Source organism: Mus caroli, unplaced genomic scaffold (assembly GCF_978045245.1).
Source record: "Mus caroli unplaced genomic scaffold, Mus_caroli_1 scaffold_14, whole genome shotgun sequence".
NCBI lineage: Eukaryota > Metazoa > Chordata > Mammalia > Rodentia > Muridae > Mus > Mus caroli.
This window is the reverse complement of record NW_028227269.1, coordinates 108,658,985-108,676,090: the sequence shown is the minus strand read 5'-3', so window position 1 is coordinate 108,676,090 and position 17,106 is coordinate 108,658,985. Positions and strand designations below refer to the sequence as shown.

General features: G+C 48.6%; 1 protein-coding gene across 1 annotated transcript in view; it reads right to left on the bottom strand.

Moving 5' to 3' along the window:
* The window catches only part of Dync1h1 (dynein cytoplasmic 1 heavy chain 1), a 65,817-nt gene that overhangs the window by 11,222 nt on the left and 37,489 nt on the right, over positions 1-17,106 (bottom strand). Inside the window, exons 35-54 of the mRNA XM_021178532.2 lie at positions 16,716-16,943; positions 15,750-15,980; positions 15,426-15,566; positions 14,979-15,212; positions 14,686-14,892; positions 14,488-14,609; positions 13,273-13,438; positions 12,186-12,349; positions 9,359-9,488; positions 7,363-7,496; positions 6,635-6,749; positions 6,374-6,535; positions 6,071-6,285; positions 5,778-5,982; positions 4,058-4,231; positions 3,852-3,971; positions 3,528-3,648; positions 1,446-1,641; positions 890-1,007; positions 259-474 (exon numbers count right to left, since the gene is read on the bottom strand). Of these exons, the coding sequence (XP_021034191.1) occupies positions 259-474; positions 890-1,007; positions 1,446-1,641; positions 3,528-3,648; positions 3,852-3,971; positions 4,058-4,231; positions 5,778-5,982; positions 6,071-6,285; positions 6,374-6,535; positions 6,635-6,749; positions 7,363-7,496; positions 9,359-9,488; positions 12,186-12,349; positions 13,273-13,438; positions 14,488-14,609; positions 14,686-14,892; positions 14,979-15,212; positions 15,426-15,566; positions 15,750-15,980; positions 16,716-16,943 (3,399 nt within the window). The remainder of the gene's footprint in view (positions 1-258; positions 475-889; positions 1,008-1,445; positions 1,642-3,527; positions 3,649-3,851; positions 3,972-4,057; positions 4,232-5,777; positions 5,983-6,070; positions 6,286-6,373; positions 6,536-6,634; positions 6,750-7,362; positions 7,497-9,358; positions 9,489-12,185; positions 12,350-13,272; positions 13,439-14,487; positions 14,610-14,685; positions 14,893-14,978; positions 15,213-15,425; positions 15,567-15,749; positions 15,981-16,715; positions 16,944-17,106) is intronic.

Sequence of the window (17,106 nt, the reverse complement as noted above, 5' to 3'; positions counted from 1 at the left end):
TCTGCCTGAGGAGAGGAACAGCTGGATGTGGCCAGAAGGGAAGGTAGGCTGGCTAGTAAGGAGGAAGTGAGTGTAAGTCAATGTACTGAGTGCAAAGCCAGGACTGCAGCACACACACACGACATACACATATACTCAGAGACACAGACACCCAAGCTCATTGACTCAGCAAGCCCAATGCTGCTGAGCCCATCAGCACTGTTGACCTTGGCTTCCCGAAGGAAACTATGGTAACTGTGGGGTGGCAGGAAGGCTGACCTTTGCTTCCACAGCTGCCAGGTCCGCCTTGATGGCCTGAGCCTCGGAGATGAGGACAGCGTACTCCTCCTTGTAGCGGGCAATGCTGGCTTCCAGGTCCCTGATCATCTGCTCCACCTCATTGGCTTTCTGCTGGTTGTCCTTGGCGTCGTCTTCCAGCTTCTGCAGCTCATTCCTCAAGGGCTCCACTCGCTTTAACATGTCTGCATAGTTGAGCTGGGAAGGCAAAGCACAGGGGAAATGTGTGGCACGCCGTAATGACACCCATGCCTTAGGATGGTGGCTCGTGCTTGTTACCCTGGCGTGCGGAGGCTGAAGCAGCCTGGGCTATAAAGTAGACTCTCTCTCTCACAAGCCTGTGGGGGTAGAGGACCGGCTCAGGAGTCAGAGCAAGGTGAGGCCTTTCCAAGCCCTCATTCAGGGAGCTCCCCGCGTTACTTGCACTCATGAGCACACACCCACAACACAGACACACACAGATGTGGGAAGAAACATAATGTAAAGAACCTTAAAAAAACAAAACAAAACTAAGTCCAAACCCAATCAATCGCCACAGCAGCAGCACCGAGCAAATGGAAACCAAGTGACAGAGCCGCGGCCTCCCACCTGCAGCACTGGCTTAGGGACCTACCTGTGCAATCGCCCACTTCACCATAGGACCACAAGCCAGGGAAGCCCGGTTGACGATCTCATAGTTGTAACTGGGGTTGGACATGTAGTTTTTCTTCATCTTCTCTCGTATGGCATCACTGAGAGAGGAAATTATTTCTAAGCATGCACAGACTAAAAATGTGTTTCCATGCAAGACAAGTAAAGGGCTAGCACATACGATGCTGGTGTGCCCTGGTTCTCAGAGGAAGCTGACAGGGCTGACGAGGACAGGCACACTGGCTCTGCCCTCCTCACTACAGTAACTCCAGCCAGTCCTGGTGCAACAGATGGAAGAGCCCTGCTCCGCTGTGGCACGCACTCACAGCTCGGGAGGATTTAACTGATCAATGGCAGAAGTGATATCAAAAACATATGCAGAGGAGAATGCTAGCTTTCTCTCTCAGGCATTCTGAAAAGGCACCAGTGGGATGAGTGTGACCACGTTCCCGTCTGGTAGATGACATGCCGGAGTACAACAAGCAGAGCCTCTCCCAGATGTGCTCGCGCCTCCCCCACAGCGGCAGCGACAGCCTCACCTGATCTCCTCGGCCGAGAAGTTGACGATGGTGGGGATAAAGTTCTCTCTCATGATGATGGAGCGGATCTGCTTCCAGTCCGTGGTGCTCTCACCAAGCAGCAGGCAGATGGACTCCAGAGCCAGCTTCACAGCTGCAGGAGGGTTGGCCATGGACCTCACCTCCACCAGGTGCTGCTTCTTGATGGACTTCACAGCTGCTCAGCAGGCGTGGGATGGGGGAGACAGACAGCATCCAAGTGAGGACCAACCATCACCACCAAGGGCTCTGCTCCACTCAGAGAGGCTGGAGAATGGTCGAGTCTCCTAAACAGCATCCCTGACCTCCCTCCGTCTAAGGCGAGCTGTTCCTTGGAAAACACTCTGTAGAGTTTCAAGAATTACATTTCCCATTCTATGAAGCCAGTTACACTGCCTATTCTCCATTGGTGATGGAACGGTTTCTGTCTAATCAGAAACTTGTCACAATTTCCTTTCATAGAAGACGTCATAAGAGATTTTCTTCTACTTCTATCATGTTTAATATTCCAAGTAGATTTTAAAAACTGGCTGAGTGAATATTACTTTTAGAGGCAGTTAACTATCATAAATTATTCTGATGACTTAAAAAATGTCAACACTGAGTTGTGTATTTTAAAATAAATTGTATTAGTTTAACAAAAAAACCAAGAATTACATTTCAAACCAACTACAGTAATTTTCTCATTTTTAAAAACAATTTTAGTTTTACTTTATTTTTTGTCTTCTTGAGACAATGTCCTCCCCTATGTAGGCTCGCTGTCCTGGAACTCACTCTGTAGATTAGGCTGGCTTTGGACTCACAGAGTTCCACCTGCCCTTGCCTCCCAAGTGCTGGGATTAAAGGCTGAGCCACCACACCAGGCTATTTTCTCTTTTAATATATATATAGGAGAGGGAAACTTTTCAGAGAAGATGACTTGTTCTCCTAGAAGATAAAACCTCCATTTTTGCTTTCTGAGGCAGATAGCAACCCCAAGCCACAGACAGGCTGAGGCCTGCGCAAAGCCTCAATAATCTGCTATAATCTGCAGCTGTTCCAAACAGAAGCCAGCACCTTTCAAAACTGAAATGCAGTAGTAAAATACTTTTAACTACTCAACAGAAAAGTTATCCTTCATATCCACCTGCATGGAAAACCACAGCCCAACATGGACACTCTGCTCCAGCACTCTGAAGGCCTTTTAGGAACAGGGTTAGAATAACCAGTGACCAGCAAGCTAGTCACCACTGGCCATGGTCAGTACACCCAAGTCACTGAGACAGTGACACTTCCTCAAGACTTCAAGTCAGGGGGGACCAGACAAAGTACTGGGAATATACGGTACAAGACTATAACCCCAGCACCCAGGAAGCTGAGGAAGGAGGACCTCAAGTTCAAGGGTAGTGTGGGAGGCAGAGTGAGCAAGGGAAAACCCCACTACCACCAACAAAAAGCCCACAACACAAAAGAGCAGCACTAACATTGTTTTTAGCCAGCTAGGTAAGTGATCAGCCCCTAAACAGCACAGCCCAGGCTGAGACGAGGCTGGCCTCAAACTCAGAACTGCCTGCCTGTGTCATTCAAGGGCTGGGATTAGAGGTGTGCAGCACAGCGTGTATTTTGCCTGCAGGTATGTATGTGTATCAACCCGAGTTACAGGTAGGTAAGACCTGTGAGACGTGGGTGCTGGGAACTGAGCCCAGGCCCTCTGCAAGAGCAGATACAGCTCTTAGCTGCTCAGCCATCTTCCCAGCCCCCATTCTTTTACTTCTTTTTGAGAGTGGGTCTCAGTATTTTCCTGCCTTGGCTTCACTAGTCCTTGAGATCACAGGCTTGTGGCATGAGGCTTCTCAAGACAGATTTTTGCTAGTTTTCTCTTAAGAGAAGGGCTTTATTACAGTGAATTCAGATAGTGTCATGTGAGCTCTAAGAGGAGACAGGCTGAAGTACTTAAAAAACATTGCTTCCAAACATCTGTACTTGGAGAAATGTACACCACAGGGCCTCATAGGAAGCCCAAGCCCGATCCTGCCACACCACACACACAGTGAAACTGAGCCCAAGCTGACAGCAGTGACGTACCGTTCTGGGCCTCGATGACAGCAGGCTCCACTTTATCGAGGTCCTCCTTGACACTCATCTGCTTGTCCGCGATCACTTCCTGCTGTTTGTGCAGCTGCTCCTGGATTTCTTGGCTCATGACCTACAAAGCAAGCACGGTTAGGTGTTTCCGGCTAAAGCGCTGCTGAGCTGGCTAAGAACCTAGACAGTTCTATGCGTCTGCCGACACACACCTGCTAACCTTACGTTAAACTTTAGTTCTGACTCTAGTTTACTTCTCTACTGCCATTTGAGACCGCACAAGCAGGTCAGCAGGTTATAGTTCCTGGGAAGAAAGGGACACACCTTTTTCTTCTCAGCCTCTTGCTGGTCTTTCACCATTTTCTTCAGCTTGTCATTGGCCGCTGCGTTCTTGACCTCCAGCTCTTGGCTCTTGATCCTCAGGTCACGGCGCAGTTCTTCCACCTAAGGAACAAAGCCATCCTCAGACATGCAGCCAGTCCTCTGTGGGTCCCACGGGGCCCGGGGCGGGGCTGTTGCTGCTGCTCTACCTGGTCCACGGTCTCTTTGATTTTTCGGAGCCCAACATTCAGGTGCATCTGCTGCTCCTCCAACTCGCTGCGCTTCTCATGGAAGAGGTTGGCGTAGTGGTTGATGAAGTCCAGGTAGTGCCGAGGTGTGATGGCCATCGTTCTGCCACCTCGCTTCGCCAGGCGCGCGTTAGCCTTTTAGAGAACAAAGTTCAACTCTTAACCCCTGCCTCTTAACCTCTTGCTAGACTGCAATGACATGGGGGAGTGGGCCTGGCCCTCACGGGTCACAACACTCATGCCAGCCTCAGCTCACAAGACGTAAGTCCTGATGCGTGGCGTGGCAGCCCATCCTGGAGACAGTTCTTTTGGTTTGGTTTTGTTCTTTTGAGATAGGGTTTCCTCACTGTAGGGCTGACCTCTAACTACGTAGCCAGGGCTGACCTTGAGCTCCTCTGGTCCTCTTACTCCACCTCCTAAGCGCCACACTCGGCAAGCTCCAGCACAATGCTTTCCTATGTCAGTATTGGCCATGTCTGTTTGTTTGAGATAGGGTCTTACTATGTAACGCAGGATAGAATGAACACACATTCTCCTGGGTTGGTTTGTTTGCTTGTTTAAGTCTGGGAAATGTGAATGGGTGTTTTGCCTACGTGTGTATCTGTGCACCATGTGCATTGCCAGGTACCAAATGACGGAGGCCAGAAGTGGGTGTTGGGTCCCCTGTTTGGAGTTAGAGTTCTGAGCTGCCATATGGGGGCCGGGACTAGAACCCATGTCCTCTGGAAGAGCAGCTAGTGCTCTTAAACGTTAAGCCATCTTGAGTTCTAATCCTGTTTAGTGTCTCAAGTGAGTGTTGGGATTATAAACATGATCACCAACGGGAGAGCCTAGACTCCGTCTGCTCATTTCAGTGGACACCAAAACGAAGGACATGTTTCTTCCCAGTCAGGGTTCCTCTGTGTAGCCCTGGCTATCCTTGAACTCAGATCTACCTGCCTCTGCCTCCCAAGTGCTGGGATTAAAGGCATGAGCCACATGCTCACCTTTAAGAACATGTTTTATGTAACAGACAGCTTACTGGCTGGAAGGGAGCTATCAGAAACAGGGACACTGGGACGGCTGTGGGAACACTAGGTGACAGGCTACATACAGCTGAGTGGGTTTCCTAAAGCTCTCGACAGACAGGAGACAAGCTCCTAAAGCGAGGGCTGACCACTAAGGTCAGCAGGCACAGCTGCCACTACACTTCTGCAGTGCAGGGTGAAGATCACTGCCAACAGCCTCTCCGGAGTGTCTACATGGGACATCGGGGCTCTGTGCTACAGCAGCAGTGCTGATGCCCAGAGCCTGCAGAGCTTTTGCCCACAGAGGCATTTATTTAATTTTATTACTGTGTACACTTAGCATCTATGTGTGGGCGTGTGTGGCATGGTTTGTGTGAGGAGGTAGGAGGAGAACTGTCAGCAACTAGGTCCCTCTTCTGCCACTGAGCCATCTCACTGGTCCCCATCTGACCAGTTAAGGTGACAGAGTGCCTCCTGCTCTAGAGGGAACAGGCCTGGGCGGAGAAGGTAGAGTGAAGGGAAGAAAAGACTGCTGACGAGAATGGGTGTCAAGAAGAGGTGTGGAAGAGCATCTGCTTTTTCAGGATGGTACAGGGTCATGTGGGAAGCTCCCAGGGTCTAGTCTTAAGAACACTCAGTGTGGCTCTTTGTGATGCGCCCCAAATTGCACACACCTGGTGAAGAGTCTGATGGACAAACACACAGCTGTTCACAATGGCTTCCCGGTGTGTTGGGGGCTGCGGCAGTTTATCATACACAACTGGCATGTAGTCAGGCACTATGTAGTTCGGCTTCTCCAGGTCCATCTTGCTGGTGAATTCTTTGCCGACCTGATACAGTGCTTCAGTGGACCAGTCACCAAACCAGTTCAGCACACACCTGAAAAAGATGCCCACATCTCAAACCTGATCTGATCCTAACAGTGAGTGACCCTCGATGGAGTCCAGGCCAGCAAGGGCAGCGTTACCTGTTGAAAAGGGCTGGTGAGGTGGCCGCCCTGTCCTTGAGCCCCTCTGAGGATGGGTTCATGGTGAAGACCACGTGCAGGTTGCGGATCACCTGGCTGGTGAACCACTTGTAGAGCTCCTCGTGGGAGTCCAGCATGAGCCCCTCCTTCTGGGCCCCCTCTTTGCACTGCGTCATCAGCGTGGCATACTCATCCCCTTCAAAGAGCCCAGGAACCTGGGGATGGAACAGCCTCACTACTGTGCCTCCTCACCTCCAGATGAGGTGCCATGTGGCACAGTGCAACACACGCAAGCTCCCTTACCTCGCCATTAGCCAGAAGGGTATTCATTCGTTCCAGGAATCCAGAATCTAAGACGTTGGACTCATCCATTATGAATGCTATCTTTTCATTTTTACAGCCGGACCGTCTCAGCACTGTCCTAAGATCTTCATCAAAGTCTTCCCCAGTGTACTTCCTGTGGACCTACAGAACCAGCCGAGACTTAAAGCTTCCCTCATTCCACAGCTGCATGCACAATCAAGACCCCATCTCTGGGACTAAGAGGCCACCTAACAGACCCACCTTAATCTGGTATACACTCAAGCCATTCATCCAGGCGACAAAGCGAGACAGGGTGGTTTTTCCAGCTCCACTAACACCAATCAGAAGCAGATGGCCTTGAGGTTGTCGGAATATTCTGAAACATCAGAGGCGATACATTTTCAGGCCTGTAGGCCTCACTTCCCATTTGCACTCATGTGCATGGCTTTTCTTTCTTTCTATTTTTTTTTTTTTTTCCGAGACAGGGTTTCTCTGTGTAGCCCTGGCTGTCCTGGAACTCACTCTGTAGACCAGGCTGTCCTCGAACTCAGAAATCCGCCTGCCTCTGCCTCCCGAGTGCTGGGATTAAAGGCGTGCGCATGGCTTTTCTAGAACGGTGCTTACAACATTTTCACCAAATCTGAACTTGAATTCGTGCGTCAAAGCATTTGGTGAACAGTTGCTGTATGCCATAGCTAATGGACAAAGACCGGGCAGACACAGCCCTGCCCTCTAGATGCCAATGGCAGGAGAGAGATGAGCCCAGTTCTAGCTGGAGGTTGCAGGATGCTAACTGGTGCCAAGCCTACAGAGGTAGGGGAGGAAAAGGTTCTTCTTGGACTCCAAGTTCAGGGCAGTAAGGCTGGACTGAAAGGGAAGGGAAGGCGCTCAGCAGCAAGGCTGAGGTGGAGGTGTGGGCAAAGGCAGCACGAGGTCACTGTAAACCTGCACATGCCCAAGAGAGCTCAGCGGTAATGACCAAAGCCTACCTGTCGATCCTCAGCACATGGTCCAGAACTTCATTGAACAAGACCAAGGGAACATCAAGTTCTTCTTCATAGAAGACCTTCAGCCTAGCCTTGACGTAATCCCTTAGCTCTTCTTGGTCAACTGGGATATAATCCTATTTGGAGGCAAAAAAAGGCAGCACACACATTAATCAGGTCACTGAGCTGTTAGACAGGTGCCTCTCCCACACTGAAGAACTGTTGAAAAAGCACGGCAAGAGGACAGCAGTTAGACACTTCAGACATTCCACACGCTCTGATCCTTCTGTAGACCTCTCCATAGAAAGCACACACCAAGCTGGGGGGGTGGTGGTAGCTCACGGCCTTTATTCCATCGGGAGGCTGAAGCAGGCAGATCTCTGCAAGTTCAAAACTAGCCTGATCTACGGAGGGAGTTCTAGGACAGCCAGGGCTGCCTAGACAAGCCCCATCTTGGGGGTGGGGGGAGAACCACATTCCACACTGGCCAGCTCATCCAAACCCAGCCTCAGTGTGTTCCCATCAACACTTGGGGGAAGCTGAGAAGACAAGTCTAAGTTGCATTTAAACAGTAGATATTCATGAAAAAGAACCAGGCGTGTGAGCCTGTACTACTATAATCAGGACGAAACCAGAGAATAGTCAGCAGACGTGACAGAGCTGGAAGGCACGTCCATGAACACAGGGGGGCCTAGCAGGACAGTGACACCGCAACATAAAAGACTCCTTTACATCGGACATGTGTGCAGACAGCCCATAGCTCAAGCCACACCTACAACTAGTTAGAGGTAGGTAAACTGGTAAGAACGCTTGTCCTTCAGAAGACCCTGTCAATCAGTGGGTCTTAACCTATGGGTCTTAACCGCCTCTTTGAGGGGCATCAAACAACTCTTTCACAGGAGTCACATAACATCATCCTGCATATCAGATATTTACAATGATTCATAACAATAGCAAAATTACAGTTATGAATTAGCAATGAAAATAATTTTTTTTTTTTTTTTTTTTTTTGGTTTTTCGAGACAGGGTTTCTCTGTGTAGCCCTGGCTGTCCTGGAACTCACTTTGTAGACCAGGCTGGCCTCGAACTCAGAAATCCGCCTGCCTCTGCCTTTATGGTTGGGGAAATCACTAAAACACAGAAACTATATTGTAGTATTAGGAAGGTTGAGAATCACTGTTGTAAAGAATAAGAAGAAAAAACCACCGGGGTTCCCTGAAAATGGTAAACATGGGCTACAGTATGGAATCCACAAAGTCCCACGACAGCGAACCCACTCTGCTGTGTCTGCTGCAGCTGGCCGCTTTAATGACTTACGCTTTCTAGTTTGGGAATGGGGATGCATTACGTTGCCTTAGGCTCATTGCTGCCTAAGTAACTGGAGCACAGGTAAGTGTTTAGGACTTCTGTTTTTCAGTATAGAACTCAGGCTGGAACTCTTAAATCTAGTCTATCTTATGACTCTCTTCAAACCTAATGCACAGATCCTGTCAGACCTCCTATGGGGTATATATGCACGAGAGTCCCTCTGTCCTCTCTTTGCTGTTAGCTTGTGGCCTCCCACAGGAAATGTAGACTCATCTGGATCAGCAGTGATCTGTGCATAAAATATGTATCAACACTAACTGGAAAGCACCCTTCTCTTTATAGGAGAAGGACGGCTCATAGCTATGCGCACACGTCACCACTTCGCATCTGTCAGTAAGAAGCTTTCACACAAATTGCTCACAACCACGCCATTTTTAGTGTGCTGGAGACTGAAGCCCATTTGACGCTCAGGAGACCATCACTCCTGCTGTGGGTCATCACACACAGAAGAATACAGGGAGAGTCTGGGCCAGTGAGGTGTCTCCAGGGGCTTAGTGCCTCTGCTCAGAGCACAGCCCCAGACATGCAGGACAGGAGCTTAGCTATAGACTTAAGGATGACTCTAAGCATGAAGGCAGGAGACAGGAGGAGATGGCAGGGGGAGAGCCTCTGAAGAAGAGGCGCCCGTTACCTTTGACAGCCAGTTGCTGTACAGGATAGGCCGGTTCATGGCTTTCTCTTTGTCTATGTTAGGGAAGTGCTTCAAGGCAACCATGTCGATGTTTTCGTCAGTCCAGCGCCGCTCCTCATCCTCCACAAGCCTGTTGTAAGGAGAGCAGCGCAAGTGTCAGTCACTGAGGCCCAGGGACTGAGACCTGAGCAATCTGACATTTTGATGTTAAATACAGGACCCTAGCACCTGACATCACACATGACTGATTTTTTTTTTAAGATTTATTTATTTATTATATGTAAGTACATTGTAGTTATGTTCAAATACCCCAGAAGAAGGCATCCAATCTCTTTATGGATGGCTGTTAGCCATCATGTGGTTGCAGGGATTTGAACTCAGGACCTTCTGAAGAGTAGCCAGCACTCTTAACCACTGAGCCATCATTCCAGCCCTGATTTTATTTTATGTATATGAGAACGCCATTGCTGTCTTCAGACACACGAGAAGAGGGTATCAGATCCTATTGCAGATGGTTGTGAGCCACCATGTGGTTGCTAGGATTTGAACTCATGACCTCTGGAAGAGCAGTCAATGCTTTTTTTTTTTTTTACTCCAGCCCCACATATGACGGATTTAAGGAACAAAACGATAAACTCGGCTCCTTTTTACAATGTCTACTACATCGCCCAGGCTCACCTTAAACTACCCGACTTAACTGATTCCCACAGCCTCCTGTGTGGGGCTCCCTTATCAGCTATAAACCATCGCCCAGCTCGAATCTGCTTTTTTTTTTTCCTTTTTCTTTTTTTAAAAAATTTTTATTAGGTATTTTCCTCATTTACATTTCCAATGCTATCCCAAAAGTCCCCCATGGAATCTGCTTTTTATACTTGCTAAGAATAAGAACAATGTTCCATCTACATACGGGAGCCTGTAGAGTGCTGTGAAGGGTCTACTGCAAGGTCAACAGACCTGATCAGAGTTACTGTCTAGAGTATGGACGGCGCTTTGAGTAGCAGAGATGGAGCTTGCTATGCACACTTGTGTACGTGTGCATGTGTGCATGTTGAGGGTCTGTGTGTGTACATTCTCCAATACACATTTCTAGGGAGTCTCAGTCTATACCCAGTTTTGCCTTGAATTCAAAATGCTGCCCCATTTTTCCAAGTGCTAGTATTTATAGGTAAAATATAATCATGCTAGGCTTTCAAAACAGAATGTATACATTTATATATACAATTACTTCTGGTTTTACTCTAAATAAAAATTTCTCTGCGGTTCCCTGTAATAATTATAATTTGTTGTCAGCAACAAAGAAGACAGTTTACATAATAACAACGGCCCTTTCCAAAACAGCAGCTGAAGAAACGCAGGCCACACGTGTGTCCCTCACTTGTCTAATTTGATGGCTCCTTGGGTTGTCGCTCCTTGGGTTGTCTTTTTAAGATAGAGTCTGGTGCAGCCCAGTGCCAGCTCTGTATGGCTCACCCTCAGCCTCCAGCCTCTCTTTCATCAGGCCCCACTTAGAACAGCTTCCTGAAACTACAACTCTGCCTGAGGACTGTACTCTGAACACTCAGGAGGTAGAGGCAGGAGAATCTCTGTGAGTTCAAGGCCAGACTGCTCTACATAGTGAGTTTCAATAGCCAGAGCCACATACTGGGACCATGTCTCAAAACAAACAAAAAAGTCCTGCTGTTTAGAAATCTAATCTTGGGCTCAGCGGTTAAGAACACTGACTGCTCTTCCAAAGGTCCTAAGTCCAATTCCCAGCAACCACATGGTGGCTCACAACCATATAATGGGATCTGATGCCCTCTTCTGGTGTCTGAAAACAGCTACAGTGTACTCATATAATAATAAATAAATAAAACTTAAAAAAAAGAAAAAGAAATCTAATCTCATAAGCATAGAAATCAATCTAAAATACAACTGAAGATTTTTATACTAAAATACTTCAGATTAAAAACATGAAAAAGGAGGGGGGGCAGGTCAGGGTGAAGATAATAAGTGTTTATTATAAAATGGAAACTGAGCTGGAGAGATGGCTCAGAGGTTAAGAGCAGCACCTGACTGCTCTTCCAGAGGTCATGAGGTCATGAGTTCAATTCCCAGCAACCACAAGGTGGCTCACAACCATCTGTAATGAGATCTGATGTCCTCTTCTGGAGTGTCTGAAGACAGTGACTGTGTACTCAAATAAAATAAATAAATTTTAAACAAACAAACAAACTAAAATGAAAAAATAAAATGTAAATTACACTGAACTATAAAGATAGTATTTTTAAAAAAGTTCAGATAACAAAAGTATGAGTAATTTCCAGACACCCTGAAAGACAGGAGAAATGACCCTCTGCCTGTGAGACTCCACAGAATATGGCCCTGCCGCCCAGGACTCAGCCCTACCAGGTCTTCCCTTGGCACCGGCCACTTACAGTACAATAGCGAAAGCCCTGGCACCCGCAGAGCAAATCGGCTCCGAGGACAGGGTGAGACAGGGAGTGACAGGAAGGAGTGGTGCCCTGTGGGCTATTGGGAGTTCACCCTGCCATTGGGCCATGCTGTGTAAAGCCCCCACAGCACCTGTGGGTGTGTGTGGGGTGCTGGTGTTGGTTTGAAAAGGTATAAGAAATGCCTTGTCCAATCACACAGCAGCAGCAAACACCGAGGAATCCCAGGAAAACAAGAACTGGAGGTGGCTGTGATCCACAAAATACGCCAGGCTGCCTGTACTCTGCCCACTGGCCTGATTCCTGCATGAGTGGGGCCAGCCTTGCAGATGCTGACAGGACCCCAGAATGCAAAGACAGAAGAGTGTAATCAGAGGACCCCTGGCTTTCCTTACCTGTCTTGGAAGAGACGGAGGGCTTCATGTGCCCAAATACGAATGAGACCTTCAACAGGCAATGTCTCCAGGGGTCTCAGAGCTTCAAAGATTCCTCTTACCCACCGAGTCATCTCACGGGGCGAGTAGATATAGTGTGGCTGTGTGTCCTGAGTAAACCGCTCCTGGAAGAAAGGGGAAGCTTATGAAATGTCTGAAAAGAGGCTAAAAGGTAAAATGCTATAAACATGTACTTCTGCAGTAAAAAGACCTAAAGTATTCAAGAACGAACATGGAGCAGTGTGAAGGCTGAGACAGCTGGGCAGTTTTTGCTAGAGCACTCGCCCAGGATGTCAGAGGCACTGGGCTCTGTCCCAGAGACTGATAACACGCATAAATTCTATTCATAAAGATCAGAGGACAAAGACAGCCTTCCCCTCCAACAAAGCACCATGCCACAAAGTGAAATTAAATCCAACCTTCTCACTTTTCATTGAAACAAGCATGTAGGGTGAGGTGTGGCACACCCCCTTGGTTCCAGCCCGTGGGAGGAAGAGTTCAGTGTCACCCTTTGCTAAGTCAGCCTGGGCTCCATCAGACACATGGTGGCATGGTGGTGCACACATTTGATACCAGGCACATCTCTGAGTTATAGAGGCCAGCCTGCTCTATAGAGTGAGAACCAGGAGAGCCAAGGCTACATAGTGAAACCCTGTCTTGAAAACAAGCCAGGCATTGTTTAATCACACTTAATCACAACACTCAGAAGGCATTAACTTGTGTCTGTCTGTCTGTCTCTCTCTTTCTGTGACAGGAATAGAGATCTATCAGAGGGCCACTTGAATGAGTTGGTTCTCTCCTTTGACAGGTAGGGTACTGGGGTCAAAGGCTTGGTGGCAAGCACCAGCTGAATCATTTCATTACCACACCAACGTGATCTTTACATGTCCAAAGAATATCAAATGATGGGCCTGAAATCCTCCTGCCTCAACCTCCTAGGCAGCTGAGCTGACAAGCCTGCCACCAGACCTATTGGATCCCAGTTGTTCAGCAAGCTTTTCCTCCCCTGCAAAAGAAAGCAGTTCTGAAGAGCAGAGCCGTCTCGAACCTGTGACATGGTATAGAACTCCACCATGGCGGCAGTGAGGGGTTCTGCATAGGTACGGAGCGAGGGAATGAGCCTCAGCATGGCGCGGTTGAAGGTGCCATAGATTTGCGTCAGGGAGGCTGGTCCTGGGTAATCCACATATACAACAGGCACGTGGCGCAAGAACCTGCACGGGGACAGCAGAGCTTAGTACCTCACCATGGACTCAGCCACCGTCACCCCAAATCCACCCACCAGGACTATGTCAAAGCTAACCCGAACACACTGCTGGGGTGGGTTCTGACCCAAGCACAGGAAGTACACAACACTGGAATAACCAAGCAAAGAATTCAGGCTTATTCCAGCCCCACGCTGGCCTTGCAGACTCGTGTGACTAGTTCATTATTCCCATCAAGTCACTGTCCCCCCCTTCCCACTCCTTTTTTCCTTTTTTTTTTGATGGTATCATAGGGACTGAACCCAGCACCCCCTGCTGCATGCCAGGCACTGGAGCACCACCTTTGGCTTAGTGCTTTGCTTTTTTTTTTTTTTCCTTTTTTAATTTTTTATTAGGTATTTTCCTCATTTACATTTCCAATGCTATCCCAAAATTCCCCCATACCCTCCCCCCCACTCCCCTACCCACCCATTCCCACTTTTTGGCCTGGGCGTTCCCCTGTACTGGGGCATATAAAGTTTGTGTGTCCAATGGGCCTCTCTTTCCAGTGATGGCCGACTAGGCCATCCTTTGATACATATACAGCTAGAGTCAAGAGCTCCGGGGTATTGGTTAGTTCATCATGTTGTTCCACCTATAGGGTTACGTGCTTTGCTTTTTTTGAACATCTTGAGATGGTTTTACTCTGAGCTCAGATGGCCCAGCCTCTAAAGTCTGGAATTATAGCACATTACCACCTTGCCCAACTGTTAGTTATTTTATTTAACCTATCTTCTTGGTTACAGTACAGGACAATTAGTCCAGGAGGAATCATTTCATATGCAATGTTTCAATTAATTAGTGGAGACACATATACATGAACATACATGTCCCCCCCTCCCGCCACCGCACTATGTGTCTGGAAGTCAGGGGACAACTTTCTACCCTTTGAGTCCTGGGGGTTGAACTCAGGTTGTCAGGTTTGGCAGGACCTCTTTTACTCACCCACACACCTGGCCAGTGTGATATGCACGCGCACACACGTGACACAGTGGACAGAAGTCCATGGAGTTGCTTACCTGTGTGAGAGGGGCTTTCTCCCAGGGTCAGTGGGTGGATTGCAGGCCCCAACAAACTGGATTCTCTCTAGCTTTACCCACGTTTGGTCTGAGGTACGATAGAAGCCTCCATGCTCCACCATCTGAAGGAAAAGATCGTGTAGAGTTAGCAAGCTGTGGATGAGCACTGCAGTGGGGAGGACCAACCCTGGCACACACCTGTCTGATGAAGGAGATGACTCTCTGTGTGCCGTATTTATCCATATCGGGCAAGTTGATTTCATCACAGAACAAGACCAGCCACTTTCCAAGCTGAACAGGAGCCAAGACAACACCGTTGGGTGTGCGCCTGTACTCGCAGTAGTGGTCAAACGTCTTCAGCAAGAGCTCTGGGGTAGTGGCACTGGAGAAGTTTAGGCCCACAACCTGTGGTAAGTAAACACAAAATAGCTTCAATGTTCAAGCCCACACATCACCCCAAAGCTCTTGTTTATTCCATCTCCTGCTCTTACCTCCATGTCAGGCAAGGCCCGGAGAGCACTGAAGAGTGTCATGGTCTTGCCAGACCCAGGAGGGCCACATAAGACCAGGGGTTTGTGTTCAGCTAGCCAAGTGTACAAGAGAGCTTCATGGCGAACTGTATCTAAGGTTGGCACGACGACATCCGGGGCTGCCACCTTGTGTGTCTCCACTTCAATCTGAGGCACCTTGGCCTGCCACGGTGACCACTCTCCACTGATGGACACCTACATACAGACAGGGATAAGTCACTCCGTGTCTACCGTGCCTCCTGTCTTCCAGGACTACCTAGTTTGATCAGTTTAAATCTCCAAAGTACAGGCAGGACAAGCTCATCCACATTTCCTGGTGTCTGGTGAAGCCAGACACTACAAGATAACGCCAAGTTCCAGACAGGCTGCTGCTCTAGGACAAATCAGGCTGTGTCTCGCCACGCTTACCTCATAGTCAATGATGGGGACGTTGGGCGCAGTGGGCAGCGGCACAGTGGTGATCCTCCGGATGTACTCGCCCAGCTCTGCTCTCATCTTCAGCCGGCTGTCTCCAGATAAGGACCAGAGGATGGCGTAAACCAGATAGCGCTATGGATAAGTGAAATTCAATTTTGATGAAATCTGAACCAAATGGAAGACTGACGGCAGGGTTAGGTCTGAGCCTCCATGGACAGTGGGTCCCCTCTGTGACTCTCTTAGCCCCTGCCTCCCCACGAAAGCTTGACCTTTACCCAGGAGACAACATACAAAGTTGCCAGGCCCAGCCCTGACCTGAATGTAGCGTTCCAGCTGCTCAATCTGCATGGGGAAATCAGGATGGTTGGCATTGTACTGCGCCACGTTGCGGCAGGCCTGGTGCAGCATGGAGAAGAGCGAGCCCAGGCAGCGCAGGCGCGTCAGGTCCATGATGTGCTCCAGCTTAAAGGCGTGCTCCAGCGCCTTGGTGACCAGGCCGTTGGACGTGAAGTACGGCTGCATGATTGTTGCTGCATCTCTTTGAATCTAAAAGGAAGAACAAAAACGTAAAAGGGGCTGGAGAGGTGGTTCAGCGGTTAAAAGCACAAACTGCTCTGCCAGAGGTCCTGAGTTCAATCCCCAGCAACCACATGGTGGCTCCCAGCCATCTGTAATGCACATCCTTCTGGTGTCCTGAAGTCAGCAACACTGTATTTTTACATACACTGAAATTAATACATAAATCTTATGGTGAGGGGGTTTCCATCTATCCTAACCTGTAACTATGGGAGGGTCATGTGACCTTGAAATAAACAAACTTCAGGTAACAATATAACAGCCAAGCCTCATTTCTCACTTCTTCACCCTAATGGCTCCTCAGGGATACTACAATTCGCCGGAACATAGACAAGGGCATCACTCATGACTTAACAAAGAAGAAGTAAGTAAATGAAAACGCACTTTACATTTTAAAATTATCATGTATGGTGTGTGTGTGTGTGTGTGGAGAGAGAGAGAACGAGAATGCATGCCATAAGCCTCAGAGGACAATTTGTGGAATCCAGAGTTCAACCTGAGATCAACAGGGGTGGAGGCAAGTGTCTTTACCACCGAGTCATGTGACTTTCTCACCTTTAAGTTTTCTAATAACTAGTTAGCTTTTGCAAGCTGCTCCAGCAAGTCTCCTCAGGAGCTGTGTAAGAAAGCTGGCTGTTTGCTCTCTCTCTAACCCCATGCTCCTGGACCCAAGCCTGTGGCCCCGAGGATGGGCAGCCTTCACACCTGCAGCATTGGAGAAGCCGCCTCTTCGCCCTCATCTTCTTTGCCTTTTCGCCTACGCTGTGCCTCGTCCTCCCCTTCATCCAGGGGAATGCTGCGCAGCCTGGCCAGGAAGTTATTGAAGATCATGTCTGTGCTCAGGACATCCTCACTGAACCACACCATGCCACAGCGAGACACTGTGGCCAGGGTTGCATATTTCAAGTCCTGCACTTCAAACATTATTCGCACCTTGGAGGAAGAATTAGGCAAATTAAAGCATGAATAGGTTTTGGGTTTTTTTTTTTTTTCACTTAAAAAAACAAAAAACAAAAACAGTATACAGCTCATACGGCTACAATATAGGTAAGAATGTGGGTAGGAAACTATGCCCTGTTGGCATGGGGCTCAGCTA